Here is a 21106-nt window from a genome sequence, read left to right as displayed (position 1 = left end):
GGAGAAAATGATGCTTAATGTTTGTATTTGAAGGTTAAATATGAGTTGGCCACAGGAGGAAGGGTAGGAAAGCCATTCTGGATTAGTGAATAGGATTAGCAATGGCATAGTTCCTTGACATTGGAGATTGAAACCTTAAAAATAAAATTATGAAAATATTAGGAAACAACAGGTGATTCTGTAATCCCAGGGTTCTAAAAGATTTTCAGAGCATGATATCAAAGACAAAAGCCATAAAGGAAATGACAAATACATCTAATTACATAAAAATAAAGAAGCTTCTGCACATCAAAAAACCACCATAAACAGAGCTGATACAGTGACAAACTGGCAAAAATATTTGCAATATATGTCAAATGTTATTGTTGTTAGTTGCCATTGAGTCGACTCCAACTCATGACAACCCCATGTATAATAGAATGAAATGTTGCCCAGTCTTGCACCATCGTCATGATTGTTGGTATACTTGAATCTGTTGTCGTGGCCACTGTATTTTGAGTTCTTTCCAACCTATGGGCCTCATCTTTAAGCACTCCATTGGACAATATTCTGTTGTGATCTGTGGGATTTTCATTGGAGAATTTTTATAAAAAAAAATTTTTTTATAAGTAGATTGTCAGACCTTTCTTCCTAGTCTAGCTTAGTCTGAAAGCTCCACTGAAACCCGTCCGCCCTGGATAACCTTGCTGGTATTTGAAACACAAGTGGCATAGCTTCCAGCATCATACCAACACGCAAGCCACCACAGTATGACAAACTGACAGACGGGTGGTGGATATTTCAGATACTCTGTATTAAATATCATTAACATATAAATAGCTCTTATAACTCAATGAGAAAAAGAACATACCAGTTAAAAAAAAATAGGCAAAGACCACAGATGGTCACATCAAAAAAGAAATAACACAGCGAACCAATAAACATGTTAGAAAATAGTTTAACATTTTTGGTAATCTGAGACATGCAAATTCAAATGATAAATTGTGTGTGTGTGTGTTGCCTTTTAAACAAATGATAATTACCAAATGACAATTGGTCAGGTTTTAGCAGAAAACACATTCTCATTTGTTGTTGGTGGGGATATAAATAGCTTTTCTGTATTCACTAATGTTTATGTATTCGAAAAACTTTTCTGGAGGGCATTTTATCATTGGAATTTATGGATCAAAAGCCTTAAGATGTATATTCCCTTTCATCCAGAAATTCTCCTACAAGTGTAGACTAAGGAAATAGTAAAGGATCTGAAAATGTAGACATAACTTACATGTGTAACAGGAGGGGATAAAAAAAAAAAAAGGTTGAGTAAATTATTGCATATCCATATCGTTGAATAAAATGAAGCTATTAGAAAACGAGGCAGTAGAAGCATGTTTCTTGCCATGAAGCATGTTCAGGATACCATGCTAGAGAGGTAGGTAGGGTCCAGAGCAGAGGTGGCCTTGTCTGCCATGTCAAGGGGCTTGAACTTTTTCTGTCGGTACTGGCAAGCTATTAAAGGATTTTAGGTGGCAGATCAGAGTGGCATTTTAGATGGATCCCTCTTGCAGCAGTGTGCTTAGAGACCAGTGAGAAGATTGTTCAAGTGGTCCTGGGAGAGATGATGAGGGCCTGGGGATATGAGCATTAGTAAATAGAGCTGTAGGACAGACATCAGGTAGCCCAGGGAATTAATCTTTATGGTGGATAATGGTTGTGAACACTTGTCCTTTAACAACTATGCCACCAGGGTTAAGTAGTCCTTAGAAACCCCCAAATAGCTGTGTGCCGTCATAGGCGGTGGAGCCGTGAGAACTGAACCCAGAGGGCGGAACCTGGGAAAATTGTGTGCTAGACCAAGCACGATCTCTCTCACTCTCTATTTCCCCTTCGTTGAGTTTTCCCATCCCTTTCACTGCTTGTCTGGCTAGTCTGTCATTTAGGGTGGCCTGTGGTGACTGGTCCTCCTTCTTAATTATACTTCTCATAGTACTAACACTTCCTCCTGTGAACAAAAGCTGTCTTCTTAAGGTGCTCTGAAAGTGGGGTTTGTTCAATCTAATGGTGGAATGGAGCAGAACTGGATGGGAGGCTGAACAGTGATACAGTGAAGTTGGGCCTGGTATGACTGTGGGGACAGGAAGCAGAACAAGTGATGGCTGAGAGGTTGGGCAAGGAAGTTGGGAACCTGGAACCAGAGTAGTGGTTCAGAATTAGAGGATGAATTGGGACAGCAGCTGGTGCCTAGATGGCGTGATTAGGAAAGAATTGACTTTACAAATTTCTGGGCAGGAGAACTTTGGAGTAGTACAGGAAACTTCCTGGGGAAGCTGAGAGAGTGGACCTGCCAATTTTTCCATAAAAACCAGCCAGAAAAGACCTGAATTTTGTAAGGATACAAGGATTGCAAGAGTCTACCAGGCCTGGGTATGAGGCAAGTTGGAGCTTGTACTCTGAAACCAATCAATGTAAACATAATTTTCTGCCCTGTTGAGTTTGTGTTTTGAGGTGTCTCATATTGTAGAAAGTAGATCTTGTAAGCTGTTTGGTGGCACAAGTGTGGCAGTATTAGGGTGATTTCCCGTGTGTTGTTGGGATTGAGGGACAGGGCTAGAGTCTAAAGAGGGGAAGCCCCCCTGAAGTCTGGTCTGTGTCTGGTGTGAGGTGGAAAGCACATTTAACTAGGAGGTAGGGGACCTGGATTCTTGTCAGAAACCTGGTCAGAACCTTTCTCCTCAGTTTCTTCATCTGTGAAATGGGGATTAATAACACAGCCCTGCCTACCTCACAAGTGATGGGCAAGTACAAGTACTTTGTAGCATTTCTCTGTATGCCACCTACCTGTGCTCTTTTCTTCAGGTGCTGAGCTGGGCAGAATTCAGCGTGAATACAAAGTGCCAAGTTGGTGCTGGGATATGTTCAGATGCATTCTCATCTTCCTACAGCCCTTGTTTGCATTTCCAAGTGTCCTCTCTTCCCACTCTATTTGTTGCTGAAGGGATAGTTTGGCTTTCTGTCTGCTAGTCTGAAACACATGCTACCAAAATTTGGAGGCGATTGGAAGCCAAGGAAGGAAGCAGGGATATTTAGGCCAAAGTTGGGGGCCCTTGTGACTCATTGGCCCTTGGCCCTCTGATTTCAAATGTTATTTTCATGTGACTCCTTTGGTTAATGTTGCTCATGGGTGTGGCTAAAGGATGACAAAGCAGAGAGGTTCAATGTAATCTTTAAAGTTGCTGAAGGAACCATGAGTTTGCTGGAAATAAAATATGATGAGTTTGGGGTGCTTCTTCAAATATGCTGATTTGACATGTCTACATATACCTGATTTAAAGATTGCTTGAAAAAGATACCCTCTATCCTGGTGATGGGAATAGACAGGAAAGATGAAAAAGGCCAAAGTGTTGGTTGGGATCATTTGGCTACATGAAAGTAGCTGTTGGAAATCTATTTAGAGTCAAGCCTCAAAGGAAGTTAGATCCATGACTGAATGGAGGATAATATGATAAGCCACTCCACTGGGCAGAGACTAGGGGATTGCTCCCTTTAGTAGATTCCTGGGCTTCTGGCTTAGGGCTTTTGTGGATCAGAACCAGCCAAATGGAGCAGTTATAGGGAAATCTGCCCCCAAGAATCTACTCATCCTCTCTTGGCTGGGGGTATAGAAAAACAAGAGTTAACTATGGGGCCCAGTATTGTATTTTTGCTTCTATGTTTAGCATGTTGGAAGTGTCTTGGGTATTCCAGAAACTCAGGAAGGCTCCTGGCATGACTCTTTGGTGACTCCAGAGAGAGGTATTGAGGACCTTTCCAAGGTGGTTGGGGGGCCCTGTCTGTTCTCTGTATACTATAGCTACCGACTATAGCCTTTGATGGGCCTGATGCTAGGTAACTATGTGCAGCCTCCGCCTTGGTCTCTTGCCTAAGGTGAGTAACTTTACTGCTGGATCAGTGGTAAAGAATACCAGCTTTGTTTATTTCTTACTTGGACTCCTCCTGAGGGGTGGGGTGGGGAGTAGGGATAGGTTCACGTTTGGGTGATTGAAATTCCAAGTCTGTAATCCTTATCTAAAACTATTAGGGCCAAATATATTTCAGAGATCAGTATTTTTTGGCTTTTAGAAAGGTAATATAGTACATATAGTGTATTTCACATTTACTCCCAGTGGGTTCTAGGGCAATACCCCATAATAAAATGCATTGTTATTTCTATGGAAAAATGTATTCACAATAAGTGGAATAAAAAAGGTCTGTCAATAGCCTCACATCAGTTCAAGTCAGTTTTGTTACCAAACTGGCTTTGAAAAAAAAAATTCAGTTTTGAGAGCTTTTTGGATTTGGGGATTGCTGATAAAGGATTGTAGACCTATAATTGTCACTGGTTTTTGACTTTTAATTAAATTGATCCACAGGGGAAAAAGCACATTCTCGATGAATATTTCCTGGGAGGGGTTCTTTGATGAGGTATTGTGCAAGTGATGGACTCCTAGCCATGTTCCTTTCAAGACCTTTTCTCTCTTCCATTCTTTCTCGTCCTCTTGGCAGGGATTCAAGCAGGTGTCTTTCCTTCTAGATGTTTTCCTTACTCTTGCCTTCAGAATGTAGACTGAGAGAACATACACATGACAGAGCCAGCAGTCCAATTTATGTTAATAAGATGTCTCAACAAGACAGTGAAACATATCCATGCTTTCTAAATGCCATCATTAAATCACCGTAGTCTGCGGGACTCTGCAAACATGAGTTTCATTCTTTTGTAAGGGAATGACTACTTATCAAAACGTTGGGTGGATCAAAGCCATCCAGAGGTGCCTTGGAGGACAGGCCTGGTGATCTGCTTCAAGATCATAGCCTTGAAAACCCTTTGGAGCAGTTCTACTCTGCACACACAGGGTTGCCAGGACTTGGAATCGCCTCTGCAGCAACTAACAACACAAAAACAAAAGTCCTGTCCGGTGTCTTTGACCCCCATGAGAGTTCAAATCAAGAAAACACCAATCCCGTTGCCATTGAGTCGATTCCGACTCATCGCAACCCTCTATGACACAGTAGAATTGCTCCATAGCATTTCCAAGGAACAGCTGGTGGATTTGAACTGCCCACTTTGGTTAGCAGCCATAGCTCTTAACCACTGTGCCACCAGGGCTCCATAGTAGTTCAAACATTCATTGTATCTGACTGCCTGTTATCGAATCTCCTGGAGGGCATTTGTTAAACATGCAGATTCCTGGCCCCTGGGTCCCAGATTTTTGGAATCAGAATTCTTAGTCGGTAAGCCCAGGAATGTGCATGTTTAACAAGTTTGCCAGGGGATTCTTTGTGTCCTCTGACATTTGAAAAAATCTACTGAGTGGATGAAGGTCAAACTGCCATAGCTGCAGGTTTTTAAAGTCTGTGTTGTAATCCTGGCCTAGGTTACACCAAATAGCGTGGAATTGATTTGTCTCTTAGAAGGGCAAGGTTCTTCTGGTTTGGTTGGCCCTGGGAAGAGAATAGAAGAGCAAAACCACTCCAGCATGCTCAGAGACAAACCAATCAAATCAAAGAGAAGTTTGGAGCTTGGGATAGCAGAATTGATAGGATTGCCAGATAAAAACAGGACACCCACTTAAATTTGAATTTTCAGATAAACAGTATTCAGGACATCAGTATGCCAAAAAATTACTCATTTTCTGAAATCCAATTTAACTGCACATCCTATATTTTTATTTGCTGTATCTGGCAATATAAAAAAAAAGGCAATATACTGGGTATTAATAAACCCATCTTGCCTGATGGGAAGCAAACTACATGGCATTTATGTACTTGTCCCATGCTCAGAATCTATTTTCACTTGCCCTGGGCTAAAATCTTCAAAGACTGGCTACTGGTGTCATATTGAAGTTGAACAATTGAAAAACAGTCAAATTAAGTCTTGTTCTAAAGGTTAAGAGGAAGTGTTCTAGAGGCCTGAAAGGGCCTGTCTTAGTCATCTAGTGCTCCTATAACAGAAATACAAGTGGGTGGCTTTAACAAACAGAAATTTATTTTCTCACAGTTTAGGAGGCTAAACCCAGTGCCCTCAATTCGATTCCGATGGCGTAGTGGTTAAGTAATACAGCTGCTAACCAAAGGGTTGGCAGTTTGAATCCGCCAGGCGCTCCTTGGAAACTGTTTAGGAGGCTAGATGTCTGCATTCAGGGTGTCGGTTGGGATGGAAGGTTTTCTCTCTCTGTCAGCTCTGGAGGAAGGTCCTTGTCTCTTTGAGCTTTTGCTCCTGGGTGATCTTCATGTGACTTGGCATCCCTCTTCCCCATCTCTGCTCTGCTCCGATGTGTAATCTCTTTCATATCTCAAAAGAGATTGACTCAAAATATGCCCCATACTAATCTTGCCTCATTAACATAACAAAGACAACCCATTCCCAAATGGGCTTATAACCACAGGCATAGGCATAGGCATAGAGGCTAGGATTTATACCACATAATTCAATCCATAGCAGGGCCTATGAAAAATGTTTGAAATTGAGTTTAAGAAAAACTCTCCCCATCTCCTACCCTGCAAATACATTTTCTTTCTCTTTCTGTGTGTGTGTGTACATATATATATAACCAAAAAAAACCAAACCCATTGCCATCGAGTCGGTTCCAACTCATAGCAACCCTATAGGACAGAGTAGAACTGCCCCATAGAGTTTCCAAGGAGCGCCTGGTGGATTTGAACTGCCGACCCTTTGGTTAGCAGCTGTAGCACTTAACCACTACACCACCAGGGTTTCCATATATATATACATACACACACATATATATAACCTGTTGCCCTGGAGTTGATTCCAATTCATAGCGACCGTATAGGAGAGGGTACAACTGCCCCGTAGGGTTTCTAAGGAGCGGTTGGTAGATTTGAACTGCTGACCTTTTGGTTAGCAGCTGCGCTCTTAACCACTGTGCAACCAGGGCCCCATACATACCGTACATGTGCCTGTGCAAACACAAATATATACTTTGGAAAACTACCTGCTTACCTTTATATTTTTTTATGTTACTTTTTATGTTAGAGTTTTTATTATTTTTTAATTTCTTCCTTGAATATTAAAGTAGCATGAACTCACTGTGTCCAGAATTCCTCTTGATAACCGTACTTCTTTTTCAATTGCAGATCTTTCTCCTGGCCTGCCCTCCGTGTCGAGGAGCTATCGTGGTCTTCAAGTAAGGGAAAATTGTTTTTTTTTTTCTTTTGCTCTGTTGTCATTGGTATTCAGACTGTTTGATACCAAAGGGTGATGTGTACATTGCTGTGAACCCCTTGGGCTTGAACTGCTTTTTCTCTGAGCTTTCTCCAGGGACAGAAAAGTCTATGAGGGCCCAATGAAATGGGGAAGTGTTGTATACGGAGATCTGTTTTTTTGTCAAGCCCTTAACATACCTTTTAATCAAATCCTTGGAAGATTGCTGTCCTAAAAGTTTTGCTTGAGAACATGCTGGGGGCCTAACGGCTTCTCTCTCCTCTGAACAATCTTTGCGTTCTGATCCTACTGCTCCACTGAGGATTTGGGTCTTCACTTTGACGGGCGTTATTCTTGTGTTTGTATTTTTTAAAAGTGCAAATTAAAGTGGGGAGAGAAAAATATCACTTTATATTACAAGTCTTGACTTTCTTAAAAGTGTTGTTGTTAGGTGCCATTGAACTGATTCCAACTCGTGGTGACCCCATGTGTTACAGAGCAGAACTGCCCCATACGCTTTTCAGGGCTATAATCTTCACAGAAGCAAATCACCAGGTCTTTCTCTTGAGGAACTGCTGGGTAGGTTCGAACTGCCAACCTTTTGGTCACTAACCAAGCACTTAACCATTTGTACCACCAGGCCTCCTTTTCTTAAAAATAGCAAGTCTCAAATTCAGGATATATAGCAGGAAATCATGTCTATCTGAAGGCAAGTTTGCTAAAACGAAATTCTCAAGAGTCCCGGAACCCTCATTTTAACTGTGAGTTGTGACCATCTCACTTATCAGACCTTTCATTAGAGTTGTTAATGAGAAGCTCAATCCACAGAATTACTCTCTTTTCCCCTTTCCCTGGCCCCCATTTTGGAGCTGTTCATGAACAGTGAAATGGCTGCTAGCCAGAGGGAGAGAACAGGAAGTAAAGAGCCTAGCAGATCCTTGGATAATTGAGAGTGGTGTAAATGGCTGTCTGATTTACTTATGTCATTAGAATGTTAGGTAGGGGGAAAAATACCCCATTTGCTGCTTCAAATAGCCACTTAGTCTCTTGCCTTTAGGTGAGTAGCTTTCTGCTGGGTGAGGGATAATGGATCCTGATGTCATATATTTTTTACTTGGACAGCTCCTAAGGGGAAGGGGTATTTAACCTTGTTTCCCTCCCTTGATTTTCCAAAATGAGCTCAATTATTCAGGGTAATGTTTTTAAAGTAACATCTATTGGTTTTATTTCATTATTATGGAAATAACAATTCCCATTTTAGAAAAAACAGAGACACATAAAGAAAAAAATTAACATTGCCCATAATTCAACTCCAAGAGATAATTTTGGCTATTTCCTTTCTTTTTTAATAAGCAGAGGTCATATTTAGTTTTCTCAGTGTATGTTTTCTAAATTTATTTATATGTTTCTGTACATATAGAAATATATAAATATAATTGCTGAATTTATTTTTTGTGGTGAAAATATATAACAAAATATTTTCCAGTTAAACAATTTTTTACATGTATAGTTCAGTGACATTGGTTATACTTATAATGTTGTGCAACCATTACCACTATCCTTTTCCAGATTATTCCACCATCATTAACAGAAACGGAATTTATATTTTTCTAGTGTTCCTATTTTTTTTCTTTTCCTATTTTGTCTCCTTGCTATCTCCTTTTCCACTCATCCCTGCATGTTACCTAATCAGTATGTATATTTCCATATTTGTCTCCATGCTTATATGTTTTTATATACATTCAGGTTCACACAATACACATATAGGGTTTTGAAATTTTTTGTTCTTCATTGTTGTTTTATAAAAATGGAATTTTATTATATATACTTTAATACATCTTGCTTTTCTCTTTCAACAGTATTTCATGGAAATCTATTAAAGTCAATTGATATAGCTCTTACTTTTTTTAAAGACTGCAGAATATTTCCTGGATGAACAACAATTTCTTTAGCCATTCCCATTAATGAACATTTACTTTGTTTCCAGATTTCTGTCAATACAGTCAACGCTGAAATAAATACCGTCGTACATGTGCCTTTACGTACTGGTGCTTTCAATGAACATCTACACATACATGTATATATATATATGTGTATATATATACACATATATGTATATATATACATATATTTGTTGCTGTTGTTAGCTGCCGTCAAGTTGGCCCCTGACACGTGGCAACCCCATACACAATGGGATGAAACACTGCCTGGATACATGTGTATCTTTTATGTATATGTGTTATCTTTTACATGCATACATACATATGAATGTTAACAGAGGTTGTCATATTGATTTACAAAAAAAAGGCTGGCAGACTTCACATTCATTTTTGTATGTAATATATAATGTATGAGAGTATTCTTTATATCACCACCAGCAATAGATGTTATGGTTCTTTTATAATTTTTAATGGGTGTATTTTCTTGGCTACTAGTGAATTTCAGCATTATTTTATGTTTTTTTGTCCAATTAAATTTGCTCTTCCTGACTTGTTTATTCATATCATCTGCCTGTTTCCTGTAAGTTGTTTATATTTTTCTTAATTTGTAGGAACTCTGTACATCTTAGATATTGATCAAATCATTGTTTATGTATTGTCTTTGCTTATGGATATTTTCCATGTAAATTTTTACATATCCAAATATGACTCTTATAGCTTCTGGATTTCCAGTCTTGGTTGAAAAGCTCTAGCCCACCTGTAGATTTTATGTTGTTGTTGCTGTTGTGTGCCATTGAGTCGATTTTGACTCATAGCAACCCCATTAGACAGAGTAGAACTGCCCCATAGGGTTTTCTAGGCTGTAATCTTTATAGGAGCAGATTGCCAGGTCTTTTTTCCTGCAGAACAGCTGGTGGATTCAAACTACCAACCTTTTGGTTAGCAGCCGAGTACTTAACCATTGCGCCACCAGGGCTGCTTATATCTGTATTTATATCTATATATATATATTGTTGAGTCGATTCCAACTTATAGCAACCCTGTAGGACAGAGTAGAATTGCCCCGTAGGGCTTCCAAGGAGTGGCTGGTGAATTTGAACTGCCAGCCTTTTGGCTAGTAGCCATAGTTCTTAACCACTGTGCCACCAGGGCTCCATATAATCTAAATTTTCTTGGCGGACTAAAAACATTATATTTGTCTTAATCCATCTCGAATTTATTTTTGTGTATAGTATGAAGTATATAGTATATGGTATGAGGTATAGTTTTATTTTCTTAGTGATGACTAACCAGTTGTGCTAGCATAATATATTCAATAATCCATATTTTTCCTTTGAACCAAACTACCACTGTTGTCATTGATTAAAATTTTTATATAATGGATTTTTATGTACATGGATTCTCTATTCTGTTTCGTCTACCATATTTTTACGCAAATAACACGCACCTTCTGCGTTCGTTTACCAGCCTTGCCCTCCCTCCCCTCCCCCCAGGTACTTTCAGAAGCATGCTATGCTAATTTTTTTCTTTGTTTTAAACAGCAACATGTGGAAGAGGATTGGCATGGAGGCGCTTGTGAGGGTGCCTCTCAGTGGGGAGGGCTCAGCTGGCAGACAAATGTAAAGGTCGTACATTATTTCATAAAAATACAGCATTTGTCAGTTTGTAAACCAGAATTATATTAATTTCATTGCATTAACATTTAAAATATTTTTCTTGGCTATACTTGGGCACTTTAAAAAATACATACACAAAATTTAACATCACTTTTATTCACCCTCCTTCGACAACAACAAAAAATCCTATTGAGATTCTAATTAGAATTGCATTAAATATATATTTCAGTTTTGTTGGAATTGATTTTTTAATGATATTGCTTTTTTATCTAAGAAATGGTATTTCTTTTTATTTGTTCAGATCTTGTTTATGTTTTTCAATTAGATTTATTATTTTATTTATATAAGCTCATGCCCTGCTTGACACATTTATTCCTAAATATTTGACTGCTTTTTTTGTCTGTTATGAGTAGACTGTTTTTTTCCCTTTCTATTCCTAAGTGCTTCTTTTTTTTTCACCCAATTTTGAGTTTTTTTTTTTAATTTTTATTGTGCTTTAAATGAAATAAGACCTGTTGGTCATAGTATATTATTATTTTGATATATTTATATTGCTGTATTTATTTGCCAGTATTTTATTTAGAACCTTGCTTCAATATTTGTGAGATTGGAGTCAGGTTTTTTTTGTTACTCACATTATCGGGTTTAAGGATTAAAGTTACGCTGGCTGGTTTTAAAATGGACTGCAGAATGATTCTTCTTTTTCTATGGCCTGGAATACTTTAAATACTCTGAAAACTTATGTGTCCTTTAAAGGTCAGATGAAACTCAGCTGTGAAGTCTCTCTGGACTTAGTGACTTTTTCAGTGGTAGGCCCTTAATCACCTTCCCATGTCTTCTGTAGTAAAACATTTACTCAAATCTTCTTGAGTCAATATTGGCAGTTTGTATTATGCTGGGAAATTATTCATTTATTCTGAATTGTCAAATTTGTTGCCAGAAATTTAGTTGAGCATGCAATATCTAATTATTCTATAATTTTAAAAATCTTTTCTCATCTGTAGTCATGTCTTTGTTCTTAGACTTAACTCTTACTGTTTTGTATTCTCTCTTTTATGTTTTAGTCAGGTTACTGAACACTTTATCTATTTTATCGGGCAGTTCATAGGACCAGGTTTTAGATTTAGTTATCCTTTTTACCTTTGTTTGTGCTTTCTACTTGGCTTTCAACTTTTATCTTTATTAATTCTGTCTTCCTGTTTTTTTCTAATCTCTGAAGATGAGTGTTTATTCCTTTATTTTTTTCTTCTATTCAGCTTTGCTCACTTATGATATCACAAGTATTTCCCCCATTTTATTACAAACTCTATCCACATCATTTTCAAAAATATTAAACTTTGTATTTTGAGATAATTATAGATCCACATGCAGTTCTACAAAATAATACAGAAGATCCTATGTACCCTTTACCCATTTTCCCCTAAGTGGTATCGTCTTTCAAAATTGTAGTACGCTAACACAGCTAGGACATTGACACTGGTATAGTCAAGACACAGAACATTTCCATCACCACAAGGATTTCACCCATTGCCCTTTTATAGCCACACCACTTCTCCCCCACTCCCACCCCCTTCCCTGACTCCTGACAACCATTAATCTGTTCTCCATCCATATAATTTTGTCATTTCAAGAATGTTATATAAATGGAATCATACATACTTTTGAGATTGGCTTTTTTTTCGCTTAGCATAATTCCCTAGAATTATGATAAGTTTTTATGATACATGTCATTTTTAATGGCTACATATTATTCCACTGTGTGGAAATACCATGTATAGTTTGAAGTTAAAAACTAGTATTTCAGAAAGTAGGCAGCTCTAAAGTAATAGCATTACATTAGTATTGCTTTTTAGTGTTTTCAAGATACTTTGTTTTAAGTTACCTCATCTTATCCTTAAAATCATACTGTGAGATAGGGAATACGTTGTCCAGACTATGAATAACAGTTAAGGCCAAGAAAAAAGTAAATAACTTGGATAAGATTACATAATGGCAGAGTCAGAATTTCTATTCCTCCTTCTTCTCCTAACTCTAACAAGGCTTACTGTGTGCCTAGGTACTATGGAAAGCAGTTCACGTAGCTTGTGTTATTTAATCCTTCTAACAAACCTGTGTGGTAAGTACTAATATTATTCCCATTTACAGCAAGAAAACTGAGGCTCAGAAAGTTTAAGGAACTGAAGTGGCTCATATGTGGTGCAGGTGTGATTGGATGCAAGGTCTGTCTGAATCCAGTGCCCGTGTTCCTCATCGTTACCTTATGTTACTTAAATGAATATTTTCTGCTATTTGTATTATTTGAAGCATTAAAATCCTGAAAGCACCCTATTTAAAATTCCGTAGATCTCAGTGTACACAGCTGGATATTGCTCTGGTCTTTATGCCAGTTTGTTCTTTGGGTTCATTGAATAGCACTGTATACCCATCTCTTATTTTGTCTACTAGCTCTTTGCTGTGCCAGCCATGTATGAGTTTACCAGCATCCCAGCTAAGCAGGGGCTGCTATGTTCTTCATGGATGCATGCCCAGTAACTGCAGGAAAAGGGTATGGTGGGCACAGTAGGCTGCATGCCCCATGCTGGGCAGGGGCGGGCAACTCTCCTTGGGATGGGAAAGGGGCAGGGTTTTCTACAGGGCTTCCATGGTAAACTTGACAAGAGGGAATGATGGCTCCCCAGTGTTCTGGCTGGGTCCCAGAGTGTATCATTTATGTGCACCTCAGTTGATATGACTTACTAAGCCCTACTGCCATAGTTTGCTGCTGGAAAGGCAGCTTCTGCCTAAAGCATGCACCCAGGACGGGAAGCTAAGAATGGAAGTGGCTTCTACCTAGCCTACCACCCAGCAACCTTAGGCATGGTACTCTTTTGATCTCTACCTCCAACTCCTAGAATTTTTATATAGGGCTGTTTCTCTTCTTGTTGATTTGCATGAGTTTTATATTTTTAAAGAATGTTAATCCTTTATCACCTTTTCAGTAAATGTTTTTCTCAGTTTGTCTTTTAACTTTAAAAAATTTTATATCATCTTTTATTGTAGCAAATATATATAGCATACAATTTGCCATTTTAAGAATTTTTAAGTGTAAAATTCAGTGGCATTAATTAACATTTACAATGTTATGTAGCCACCATCACTATCCATTTCCAAAAGTTTTTATCATCCCAAACAGAAACTCAGTATCTGTTAAGCAATAATTCCCCATTCTTCTCTCTCTCAGGCCCTGGTAACCAATAATAAACTTTGGTCTTTATGCATGTGCCTATTCTAGTTATTTCATATAAGAAAACAACCCAAAACCAAACCCGTTGCTGTCCAGTCGATTCTGACTCATAGCAACCCTACAGGACAGAGTAGAACTTCCCCATAGGGTTTGCAAGGAGCGGCTGGTGGATTTGAACTGCTGACCTTTTGGTTGCAGCTGAGCTTTTAACCATTGTGCCATAAGAGGTATCATTTAATGTTTATCTATTTATATCTGGCTTATTTCACTAAGCATAATATTTTCAGGGATCATCCATGTTGTAGTATGTATCAGAATTTCATTTCTCTTTATGGCTGAAAAAAATTCCATTATATGTATATACCACATTTTGTTTATCCACTCGTCTCTTGATGGACACTTGGGTTGTTTACACCTGTTGGCAGCAATACATAAGGTTTACAATTTTTCCACATCCTTACCAACACATGTTATTGTCCCTTTTTTTTTTTATAGCAACCCTAGTGGAGGTGAAGTGATATCTCATTGTGGTTTTGACTTGCATTTCCCTAGTGGCTGATTATGTTGCACATCTTTTCAGCCATTTGTATATTATTTTGGAGAAATGTTTTTCAAATCCTTTGTCCATTTTTTAATTGACTTGTTTGCATTTTTGTTTTTCAGTTGTAAGAATTTTTATATATTCTAGATAATAGACCCTTGTCAGATATTTGTTGTTGTTGTTAGGTGCCATCAAGTCAGTCCAGCTCATAGTGACCCTGAGTACAACAGAATGAAACACTGCCTGGTCCTGTGCCATCATCACAATCATTGATATGTTTGAGCCCATTGTTGTAGCCACTGTGCTAGTCCATCTTGTCGAGGGTCCTCCTCTTTTTTGCAGACCCTCTACTTTACTAAGCATGATGTGCTTCTCCAGGGACTGGTTCCTCCTGATAACATGTCCAAAGTATGTGAGACGAAGCCCTGTCTTCCTTGCCTCTAAGGAACATTCTGGTTGTTCTTCTTCTACTACAGATTTGTTCCTTCTTCTGGAAATCCATGGTATATTCAATATTTAAAGGCATCAATTTTTCTTCAGTTTCCTTATTCATTGTCCAGCTTTCACACACATATGAGGCGATTGAAAACACCATGGCTTGAGTCAGGCATACCTTAGTCCTTAAAGTGACATCTTTACTTTTTAACACTTTAAAGAGGTCTTTTGCAGCAGATTTGCCCAGTGCAATGCATCATTTGATTTCTTGACTGCTGCTTACATGGATGTTAATTGTGGATCCAAGTAAAATGAAGTCCTTGACAACTTTGATCTTTTCTCCATTTATCATGACGTTGCTTATTGGTCCAGTTATGAAAATGTCCGTTTTCTTTATGTTGAAGTGTAACCCATACTGAAGGCTGTAGTCTTTGATCTTCATCAGTAAGTGTTTCATGTCTTCTTCAGTTTCAGCAAGCAAGGTTGTGTCATCTGCATAACACAGGTTGTTAATGAGTCTTTCACCAATCTTCTTGCCACGTTCTTGTTAATGTAGTCCAGCTTCTCAGAGTATTTGCTCAGCATACAGATTGAGTAACTGTGGTGAAAGGACACAACCCTGATGCACACCTTTCCTGAACTTTAAACCACGCAGTATCGCCTTGGCCTGTGTTCAAACGACTGCCTCTTGATCTACGTATAGGTTCCCCATGAGCACAGTTAAGTGGTCTGGAATTCCTATTCACAATATATGCATAATCTGTAATGATCCACACAGTCGAATGCCTTTGCATAGTTAATAAAACACAGGTAAACATCTTTCTGGTATTCTCTGCTTTCAGCCATGATCCATCTGACATCAGCAGTGATATCCCTGATTCCACACCCTCTTGTGAGTCCAGCTTGAATTTCTGGCAGTTCCCTGTCTATGTACTGCTTCAACTGCTTTTGAATGATCTTCAGCAAAATTTTACTTGTGTGTGATATTAATGGTATTGTGCGATAGTTTCCACATTCTGTTGGATCACATTTCTTTGGACTGGGTACAAATATGGATCTCTTCCAGTCAATTGGCCAGGTAGCTGTCTTCCAAATTTCTTGACGTAGATGAGTGAGTACCTCCAGCGCTGCATCGGTTTGTTGAAATATTTCAATTGATATTCCATCAATTCCTGGAGCCTTGTTTTTCGTCAATGTCTTCAGTGCAGCTTGGATTCCCTCCTTCAGTACCATTGGCTCTTGGTCATATGCTACCTCCTGAAATGTATGAATATCGACCAATTGTTTTTGCACTTGTCTGTCAGTTTGTCATACTGTGGTGTCTTGCAAGTTGCTATGATGCTGGAAACTATGCCACTGATATATCAAATGGTGGATAGGTTTCAGTTGAGCTTCCAGACTAAGACAGACTAGAAAGAAGGATCTAGAGGCCTACTTCTGAAAAAACTAGCCAGTGAAAACCTTATGAATAGCAGCGGGACATTGTCTAATATAGTACTGGGAAATGAGCCCCTCAGATTGGAAGTCACTCAAAATATGACTGGGGAAGAGCTGCCTCCTCAAAGTAGAGTAGACATTAATGACGTGGATGGATTCAAGCTTTTGGGACCTTCATTTACTGATGTGGTATGACTCAAAAGGAGAAGAAACAGTTATAAACATTCATTAATAATAGGAACGTGGAATGTACAAAGTGTGCATCTAGGAAACTGGAAATCATCAGAAATGAAATGGAACGCATAAATATCGATATCCTAGACATTAGTGAGCTGAAATGAACTGATATTGGCCATTTTGAATTGGACAATCATGTGGTCTACTATGCCGGGAATGACGAAGAGGAATGGCGTTGCATTTATCGTCAAAAAGAACATTTCAAGATCTATCCTGATGTGCAGTGCTGTCAGTGATAGGATAATACCCATATGCCTGCAAGGAAGGACAGTTAATACTACTATTTTTCAAATTCACACACCAACCACTAATGCCAAAGATGAAGAAATTGAAGATTTTTACCAGCTGCACTCTGAAATTGATGATTATCAGATTTAAGATGTATGATTTCCATATATTTTCTCCCATTCTGTGGGCTTTCCCTTCATTTTCTTGATACACAAAAAGTTTTTTAATTTTGAAAAAGCCCAGTTTATCTATTTTTCATTTTCTTCCTCATGCTTTTGGTGCCAAATCCAAGGTTGTGAAAATTTACCCCTCTGTTTTCTTCTAAGAGTTGTATAGTTTTAGCTCTTTTACTTAGGTTGTTGATCCATTTTGAGTTAATTTTTTAATATGATGTGAGGTAGGGGCCCAGCTTCATTCTTTTACATGTGGAGATCCAGTTGTTCAGCACCATTTGTTGAGGAGACTATTCTTTCTCCATTGAATGGACTTGGCAACCATGTCAAAAATCAATTGACCATAGATGTACAGGTTTATACCCGGAGTCTTGATTCTATTCCATTGGTCTCTATGCCTTTCATTATGCCAGTACCATACTGTTATGTTTCCCGTCACAGTAACTTTTGAAATCGAGAAGCGTGAGTCCTCCAGTTTTGTTCTTTTTTTTCAATATTGTTTTTGCTATTCAGGGCCCCTTGCAGTTCCATATGAATTTGAGAATCATCTTTTCCATTTCTGCAAATAAAGCTGTTGAAATTTTGACAGGGACTGCATTTAATCTGTAGATCATTTTGGGTAGCATCGACATCTTAATAATACTAGCCTTTTAGTTTTTTGATGATGCTTTTGATGTAGCTTTGTTTTCACATTTTGATTGGTCAAATTTATTGATTTCCAAACCCCCTTCGACTATGGTAATTTCCTCCATCACTTTTATGCTTGAAAAGACTTCCTGTTTTGAGATTAGATAATCTAGTTTCTTTTGACAATGTTTTAGACAGTTAATTGGTCATTCCACCTAAAGTTTGTGAATAGTATGAAATAGGGGTATAACTTATATTTTCCCCAAATATTTAGTAATTTATTTTAGCACCAATTGTTGAATAACTATTTCCCCATGAGTATTGCTACTACATGTTTGTCTTATACTTATGCTAAGGTTCATTTTTTGGCTTGTTGTACTATTCCATTGATCTGTTAGGTTTTCCACCTGTTTTGTACTGTTTTATTTGCAAAGACTGGCAGGCCAGCTTTCCCTTTGCCATTCTCACTCGCCTACTACTTCACCTACTCTTTTCTCTTTGGTAGTTTCAGCTTTCTTCTTTTTTTCCTTCCAGATGAGCTTAGAATATTTTTGCTAGGTTTTCCTCAAAATTCTGTATTTAGAATCCTATTTGGATATTGATTGGAATTTCTTTAAAGCTAAAGTTTCATTTGGGAGGAGTTAACATCTTTACCAAATTGAGCATCCCTATCCAGGAAAAGTCATGGTTATATTTCTTAATTTATTAAAAATTTTTTAATGTTCCTTAGCGGTGTGTGTCTGTCTGTCCATCTATCTGTCCATCCGTCCGTCTGTCCATCCATCCATGCATCCATCCATCCATACATGCACCCACCCATCCACTCATCCACCCACACATACCTAATCTCGACATGTTTCTCATCAAGATCATTCCTGGATGGGTTGTAGCTTATGGTATCATTGTGAACGGATATTTTTATTAATTATATTTTCAAACTAGTTATTACTGATACATGGGAAAGATTTTGATTTTGTATGCTTATTTTATATTTGGCTACCTTCTTGACTTTTTATGTAGTTTTTCACTTGGATTATTTTGGAAATTAATCGTACTAACTCCTGCATAATAACTTTATCCTGTTTCAATCCTGGTTGTATTTGCTAGAAATTTCAGGACAATGTTAAATAATAATGGTACTAGTAGGAGTTCTTGTCTTGTTGCTGGTTTTAATGTAAATGTCTGAAGGGTTTCCTTATTGACTCTGATGTTGGCTGTTAAGTTAGGTATTCTTTATCATGTTAAGGAAGTATCTGATTCTCAAATTATCAAGTATTTAAAAAAAACTCAGGAATGGTTGTTGAATGTGTAGCTAAAGCTTTGGGAGTTTATTGAGAGGTTTATTTGTGTTTTTTCTTTTGATTTTTTAAACCAAATCCATTGCCACCGACTTGATCCCCACTCATAACGATCCTATAGGACAGAGTAGAACTGTCCCGTATGGTTTCCAAGGAGCGCCTGGTGGATTCAAACTGCCAACCTTTTGGTTAGCAGCCATAGCTCTTAACCACTACGCCACCACATTTCCTTGGTCTTCTAAAGTGTCTATATATCTCCCTCTCCTCCCATTCTAGCAAATCTCACACTTACGACCCCAACTAAAGGGTGTCTGTGGATGCCTTCTCTGACACACAGCAACTCTAAATTATATATTTTCTGACACAAATTGCAAATGCAGTTCTTCTCCTTCTGACTCTAACCACCGGAACAAGATCAGATTTCACGAGATAAAAGGCATAGTCCTCCGTCCAGACTGCCAAGTCTGCCCAAGACTTCAGATGCCAGTTGCAAGTTCGGAGGTCCTCAGAGCCCTCTTACTTCTTAACCACTGGCTAGAAATTTGGGGATTCCCACTGCCTTGTCAGGTTTAATAATTAGTTGGAATGACACGGAACTCAGGAAAGTGATATACTTAGTATTATACTTTTATTATAGGAAAAAAGATACAAATGAAGAGACACAAGGTCTAGGAGAGTCCCTTATGTGGAACTTCCATGTCCCAGGGGACACACTACCCTCTCCCACGTATTGATGTCTATCACAAACCAGAAAGCTTACCTGGACTTCAGTGTCTAGAGTTTTTATTGAGGTTTCATTATGTAGGTATGATTGATTGAATCATTGTCCACATGGTTGAACTTAACCTCCGGGCACCCCCGCTCAAGTGTTGGACTGATATTACCTGGTGGGTCTTTTTGGCATGCTCAGCCTTAGCCAAGAGTCACCTTGTTAGCATAACAAAAATTCCAGTCACTCAAAATTCCAAGAGTTTAGAAGTTTTACTCTCAGAAACCAAGAACAAAGACTACATTCTTTGGGTAAAGCTAATTGTACATCCCATATCTACTCATTTGGCATGTTATATTAACAGATTTCCTAATATCAACCTTTGTTGGATTTCTGAGATAAACTTTCCTTTTCCTCTGCATCTTTGGGAGAGACTCGGTATTGGTTCCTATACTATGAATTTCACTGATTTTTCTCTTTGCCAGTCCTGATGGGAATTTTAATTCTACTATTACAGTATTGATTTCTTGTAATTTGTCCTTGCTTCGCTGAGCTCTCTCTTCATTTCAGCTTGACTTTCCATGTCAACGTGGTATTCTAATGGCTTTCTATTCTTATTTCATAGAGCCTATGCTTTCTTGCATGCTATCGAGGTTGCAAACAGTTTTCTAAATATTTTCATATATGTTCATATAATAAATTCAGACATTTGAGTCTCCTCCAAGTCTTTAGAATGATACGCATTTCTCTTTTGCTGCCAGGGTTTTGTAGGAACTATGATTTTTTGTGTTTATGCATATTAAAAGGAGGACCTGTTGTTTGTCAAAGACAGGGTGTGTGGATGTTGGTCAGAACCCCTTCAGTTTCACAATTGCCAGGCAGCTTGATGCATAAATATAGCTTCTAGCCCAGTTCCCAGAGTCTAGTGGCTGTTCATCTAGTGGTTTCTGCCAAATGGTTGTTGAGTCTTCTACCCCTATTACTAGGTTCTGTCATACTCTAAACATATAAAGTATGTGAAAAACTACAGTCTGTTACATGCATACTACTGGATTTTACTTATGAAGACTACTACTCCCAGTATGAAATGTGCCATCGCCAGTTTCACCACTTCTGCCCTGTTGCTATTTGGGGTTGGAGTCTCCAAATGGATGTAGACCAGTTTTGGGGTGAGGTGCTGTGAGGTGTGGGATCACCTTGCAGAATGCAATTTGGTGTTTGGTTTTGGTTCCTGAGAGCTGGACCAACATCTGAGGCTAGGCTAATGAGCAGGGGCTATCCAGCACGAGAGGGACCACCTGGGGGCCTGATGCTGACTAACCTCGTAAGGCCTGATGTAATCTCTCATGGCCATGTGGGGAGGCCAGTAAACATTTTTGAATATGGAGGCTCAGAGAGCTTCCTGGTTGGTGATCATGCAGGAGATAGGGTAGCGTGTGCCTCTTTGGGACACGGAAGGTCC

At 38.5% G+C, this 21106-nt stretch overlaps 1 protein-coding gene across 7 annotated transcripts in view; it reads left to right on the top strand.

The window, feature by feature from the left end:
- Positions 1–21106, top strand: part of TMEM164 (transmembrane protein 164) — a 195596-nt gene that overhangs the window by 71989 nt on the left and 102501 nt on the right. For 6 of the 7 annotated variants that reach the window (XM_049872081.1, XM_049872087.1, XM_049872085.1 and 3 more), the window contains one exon: positions 7114–7163. In XM_049872081.1, the coding sequence (XP_049728038.1) occupies positions 7114–7163 (50 nt within the window). Of the gene's footprint in view, positions 1–7113; positions 7164–7194; positions 7760–21106 lie in introns of those variants that run through there. The other variant, XM_049872086.1, reaches the window with a different exon arrangement.

The sequence above is a fragment of the Elephas maximus genome, chromosome X, assembly GCF_024166365.1.
Source record: "Elephas maximus indicus isolate mEleMax1 chromosome X, mEleMax1 primary haplotype, whole genome shotgun sequence".
NCBI lineage: Eukaryota > Metazoa > Chordata > Mammalia > Proboscidea > Elephantidae > Elephas > Elephas maximus.
This window is presented reverse-complemented; position numbering and strand designations above follow the sequence as displayed.